Source organism: Cryptomeria japonica, chromosome 10, assembly GCF_030272615.1.
Source record: "Cryptomeria japonica chromosome 10, Sugi_1.0, whole genome shotgun sequence".
NCBI lineage: Eukaryota > Viridiplantae > Streptophyta > Pinopsida > Cupressales > Cupressaceae > Cryptomeria > Cryptomeria japonica.
This window is the reverse complement of record NC_081414.1, coordinates 207,121,285-207,127,284: the sequence shown is the minus strand read 5'-3', so window position 1 is coordinate 207,127,284 and position 6,000 is coordinate 207,121,285. Positions and strand designations below refer to the sequence as shown.

Below are 6,000 nucleotides of genomic sequence, written 5' to 3'. Positions count from 1 at the left end.
AATTAAAAAAAGAAAAATAAGAGTTCTGATGGCGAAAACAACAATGTGGTGGTGTCAGAATAAAAAATAGTAAAAATAAAGGACATACCTAATAGTGAAAACCTCCCTGAGGTTCCTAAAGGTGAGATACCTGACAGTTTTCCTGTTCAGTTTCAAGAGAGATCATCATTGCTAATTGAACCTACACAGCCAGTAAACATTGGAACAAAAGAAGCTCAACACACCATACATGTATCTGAATGCTTGTCAGCTGAAGAACTAAAAGAATTTGTTGATTTATTCATGGAAAGGGAGATCAATTTTGCATGGACATGTGCTGATATTTCAGGTCTAGATCCTGACCTGATAATACATCATCTTTCTATCACTCCCAGAGTTAAACCTATTAAGAAAAAACTCCAAAAAATGCATCCTCATGTTGCATTACTTGTTAAGGTTGGGTTAGAAAAATTAGTAAAACCTAGATTGATCAGAACAATTGACTCTGCTAAATGGATATCTAATATTGTACCTATTTCTAAACTTGACAAATTAATATGTGTGTGCACTCATTTAAGAAATTTAAACAAAGCCTATCCGAAGGATGATTTTCCACTACCCAACAAAGACATGATCATGGACATGACTGCTAGCCAGAGAAACGGGACTCGCCCGAAATCGCCTAAACTCGGCGAGTCCGGGTTCGAGTCAGGCCAAACAAGTCCAAGGGGCTCAGACTAGGACTCGGCCGAGTCTGGCGAGTAAACTCGCTAGACTCACCAAGTTGGCGATTTTGGCCCAAAATCACCAAACTCGGCGAGTCTCGAGCCTCGGACTCAGCCGGCGTGGGCATGGTTTAAAACACAAAAAAAAATTAATTTGCATAGTTTTTTTAAATCTGTTTTTTTATGTTAAATGTCTTCTAACCCTAAAAGTGACTTTTATTTCATTCACTTGCAAAAAAAGGAAGAGTAAAGTGAGTTGGGAAGAAAAACAAGGGTTCATAGAAGAAAAACCAGCAAGGAGGAAGCTCTAGTTTTCTTCAATTTGTCACATTGGAGCTGCATTGTGTTTCGATTTGGTGCATCAAGAGTTGGATAGGAAGAGTTTGTAGCTCATTTCAACCTTGTTGTAAGAGGTAAGATTGCTTTTTTTAACATTATTTTGTTTCTTATATGCAAAAATTCCATTTTCTATTTATTTATTTTGAAAGTTTTATATTTTCTTGTATGCAAGATCTTTTGTATGTTTGTAATTTGTATGTAGCATGTAGTATGTAGTTGTACCATGTAGGGTTGTATGTAGGGTTTGTAAATTTTATTTTTTTTAAATTGTAGGGTTTGACAAACCCTACAATTTTTTTAAAAAAAAATTTACAAACCCTACTTTAGTTTTTTTGAATGTATGTATTAATTTTATTTTGTATTTGTAATGTTTTATTGTAGCAAACTTCACTTTATTATTTGCCTCAGCTTCAGCTTTCACAAAACTATCCTAAAATGTCTACTTCAGCTTCTAGACCCCCCATGAGAAAGGACCCTGCTTGGAAATATCATGAGGATTTTCCAGGGCAAGGAAAGGGGCAAACAAAATGTATGTTTTGCAAAACAATATTCCATGGAGGTATATATAGGCTGAAATACCATATTGCTGGTGTGCGTGGACATGATGCCAAACCATGCCCAAAAGCAGTCTCTGAGGCCATACGTGATTGTTATGTAATGGTTGAGGAGATTGAAAGAAAAAAGAAACAAAAGGAGGATCGAGCGGCCATTGGGAGAGACACAGTTTTAGGAAGAGGGACACAGTTAGGTTGTGTTGGAGGCCCTTCTTCCTTACCTCCATATCGTCCCACTCAGTTTGCTACTGCTGGTGCTTCCGTTTCTACTTCTGCTTCTATAAGTGGCAGTGCCACTGCCACCGCCACTTCTCATGCTCCTACCACTAGTAGTCATAGTGGGAATGTTACCATTGGACCTAGGATTCGTAAATCTAGGTTGGATTCCTTCTTTGTGCCTCGCACTACTCCTGGGTCCCAACTGTCGCTTGAGGGCATGGGTTGGAACAAGGAGGTCCATGATGCTGCTAAAATGGCAATTGGCAGGTTTTGGAGCTACAGCTGTATTCCATTCTTTGTAGCCAGGTGAATGTTTTACTTTTATGTTTGATAACTTTGATTGTTCTAATTTTTATAGTTAACCTATCTCATTGAATTTTTATACTTATCTCATTGAGTTTCTTTGCGACAGGTCTCCTTATTGGCAACAAATGGTTGATGCCATTACCATATGCGGGGCGGGGTTCAAAGCCCCTAGTGAGAGTGATTTGAGGGGACCCATTTTGTCTCAAATGGTGGATGATGTGAAAAAGGATTTAGATGAACAACGCCACATATGGAGCACTAAAAGATACACCATCATGACTGATGGTTGGACGGATAGGAGAAATAGAACTCTCCTTAATTTTCTTGTTTCTTCCACAGGTGATTGATTAATTTTAGTTTCATATAGTCTTTAATTTTTTATTTTTTATCTAATGGTTTATTGAATGATCATTGACCTAGCTTTATTTTTTTATTTCAGGGGGCACCTTTTTCATCAAGTCCATTGATGCCTCCACCCATTGCAAGAATGCCACATACCTATGTGAGCAGATAGAGGAGGTGATTGAAGATGTGGGTGAGGAGAACGTGGTACAGGTGGTGACCGACAATGCAACAAATTATGTTGCTGCGGGTAAACTTTTGATTACAAACTAATTTTGTTTGCAAATTAATTACTATCTTGTAGTTTGTACCTCCACTAATTACAATTTACAATGAAACAAATTATGTTGCTGTAGGTAGACTATTGATGGAGAGGCACCCATCTATAGTTTGGACTCCATGTGCTACTCATTGCATTGACCTCATGTTGGAGGATATTGGAAAAATCCCATGGGTCAAGAGATGTGTAGAAAGGGCAAGAAATGTCTGCAAATTTGTATATAATCATTCATGGGTGTTGGCTCTTATGAGACAATACACAGAGAAGAAGGAGTTGCATCGTCCAAGAATCACAAGATTTGCCAAAAACTTCCTCACATTGCAGTCCATGCTTAGGTCTAAGCCTGCCTTGAAACGTATGATTGTTGGTGAGGAGTGGTCTTCCTCATCCTATGCTACCACCCTTGCAGGGATAGAGATGGCAGACTGCATTTTTGATGAGCAAGGCTTTTGGGTCCCTTGTGATGAGATAGTGAAGGTAATTTTTTTATAAATTCTACAATTTAGCTTCATGTTTTATAAGTTATTATATGTATTCTCTTATTTGCTCATTTTTCTAAATTACACAATATTTTCAATTTTGCAGTTTGTTAAGCCCTTGGTGGTTTTGTTGCGAGTTGCGGATGGAGATAAGTCGGCAATGGGCTATATATATGAGGGCATGGATAGGGCGAAGGAGGCCATCAAATTCATCTATGGAGCAGATGAGAGCAAGTATGGTCCCATTTGGGAGATCATTGATAGGAGATGGCATCATCAGCTACATAGGCCCATCCATGCGGCAGCTTATTATCTGAATCCAGCATTCCGTTTTATCCCTTCTTTCAAGGTTGATGCGGAGGTCCTTAATGGGCTATATGCAATCATGGAGAAGATGGGACCTACCAGTATTTCTCAGATAGACCTTTTTCGAGAGCTACAGATGTTCTCAGATGCACAAGGGGAGACCTTCTCTCGTCCTGTTGCCAAACATGCTAGAACAACTATGATGCCAGGTAAAAATAAATTGTTAGGCTTAATTTTAGTTTTATTCAATACTATATTGTAACTTGTTAAATGAGTTCATGAGTGAGACTGATTTTATTTATTTTTCTCATTTCAAACTCAGATCATTGGTAGAACTTTTTTGGCCCAGAGACACCAAATGTTCAGAAGTTGGCCATTCGTATCTTGAGCCAACCATGCAGCGCATCAGGTTGTGAGCGCAATTGGAGTATGTTTGAGCACATACACTCCAAGAGGCGCAATAGATTATCTGTGGAGAAGATGAATGATCTCGTCTTTGTTCACTACAACCTCCGCCTGAGAATGAGAAAGAATGCAACAATTGACATGTCTCCTATCATTCTAGATGAGGTTGATCTTGAAGCAGAGTGGGCCAATGAGAATTAGATAGCTCCTAGGACTCCTATAGCTGTATTTAGTGATGATGACATTGATTGGATCGACCAGGTAGATATAGAGGCTGAGGCTGTAGCCATGGCAGAGGAGGAGCAGAGAACATGAGCAGAGACAAGAAATACTGAGACTCGGAGTGACACAACTGTTCCTGTTGTTGGTGAGCATGACACAGTCGTTCCTGATGTTGGTGAGCATGGCATGGTGTCACAGGGAGCAACTATGGCTGCTGAATCATCCAGGACCTACTTTAAACGCCTTTGCAGGGGGCCAGGGCGAGAGGGTGCATGACCATCTCAGCCATAGGCTTGTACACTTGTAGTTGTATTTAGTTTTACTATTTACCTTTGGTATTTGTATGAAACATTTGATGATGATCATATGATGACATGGATTTTTTATTCCATGAGTTTTGTAATATTGTATACATTTGACAATATTTATATATCTATGTTTCTTATTTTCTTCAGCTACAATTTGCGTTTATGCTTATGTGATTGATGTATACTTGTGTATGTAATCAAATGAGCCGAGTTTAATGATGTTTTTGTGTCTTTAAGGTGCATTCAATAAAGGGTGTCTAAAACAAGTTTTAAATCTTTAAAAATCTCTAAATTTCTTGAGTTTTTCACTTTCCCGAGTCCAGCAGAGTCTGGAGCCGAGTCTGACGCCGAGTCCCAAGTCCGAGTCCGAGTCGGCCTTGCCGAGTCCAAGCTGAGTCCGAGTCCCATTTCTTTGCTGCTAGCTATGAAATGTACTCTTTAATAGATGGTTTTTCAGGATACAATCAGGTCAAAACTGCACCTAAGGATCAAGAGAAGACAACATTCACCTATGCATGGGGAATGTTCTGCTAGATTGTAATGCCCTTTGGTTTAAAGAATGCTGGTGCTACTTATCAAATAGCCCTAACAACAATTTTTCATGACATGATGCACAAAAAAATGGAGGATTATGTCGATGACACTCTAGTTAATTCCATGAAAAGATCAACACATCTATCAGAACTAGGTCCAATATTAGATAGAATGGAAAAATTCACCCTCAGATTAAATCCTAAGAAATGTGCATTTGGAATTACATATGGTAAGATCCTAGGATATAATTATTCAGTGAAAGGAATTGAAGTGGATCTAGAAAAGGTTAAGGCTATCATGGAAATGCCACCCCCAAACAATATCAGTCAAATGAGATGTTTACAAGGATGCCTCCAATCAATAAGACATTTTATTTCTCAGTTAGCAGGTAAAGCTCAACCATTCACAAAGGCATTATGAAAAGGAGTCAAAGACAACTAGGATGAATGTTGTGAACAACATCTAAAACAAATCAAGGACTAGCTTTCAAACCCACCTATATTTATGCCACCAATTCAAGGTAAACCATTGATTCTATACATATCAACTATAGATATATCACTCAGGGCACTTTTGGCACAACAAGATGAGAATAAAAAGGAAAGAGCTATATATTATATTAGTAGAACCTTGATGTCCTATGAGATAAACTATACCGTCATAGAAAAATTTTGTTTAGCATTAGTCTTTGCATCACAAAAATTAAAACACTACATGTTAGCACATTCTATTAAGCTGGTGGCTAAGATTGATCTGCTCAAATACCTTCGCAGCAAAGCAACACTTACAAGAAGACTGGCTAAATGGGTCATGGTTCTTAGAGAATTTGATATTGAATATATAGAACACAAAGCTATCAAAGGATAGGTCATTGCAGATAAACTTGTTGATGCTCCACTTGAAGACAATCAACCTTTGCACATAGAATTTATGGATGATTCCATCATGCACCTTACTCAGCAATCATGGAAAATTTTCTTTGGTGGGTCTTTCACTCAACAT

The 6,000-nt window shown here is 38.4% G+C and overlaps 1 protein-coding gene across 1 annotated transcript in view; it reads left to right on the top strand.

Moving 5' to 3' along the window:
• Nucleotides 1-1,663: 1,663 nt before the first annotated feature.
• Nucleotides 1,664-6,000, top strand: part of LOC131858858 (uncharacterized) — a 48,982-nt gene continuing 44,645 nt past the window's right edge. The window contains exons 1-2 of the mRNA XM_059212326.1: nt 1,664-2,122; nt 2,229-2,407. Of these exons, the coding sequence (XP_059068309.1) occupies nt 1,701-2,122; nt 2,229-2,407 (601 nt within the window). The 5' untranslated portion in view covers nt 1,664-1,700. The remainder of the gene's footprint in view (nt 2,123-2,228; nt 2,408-6,000) is intronic.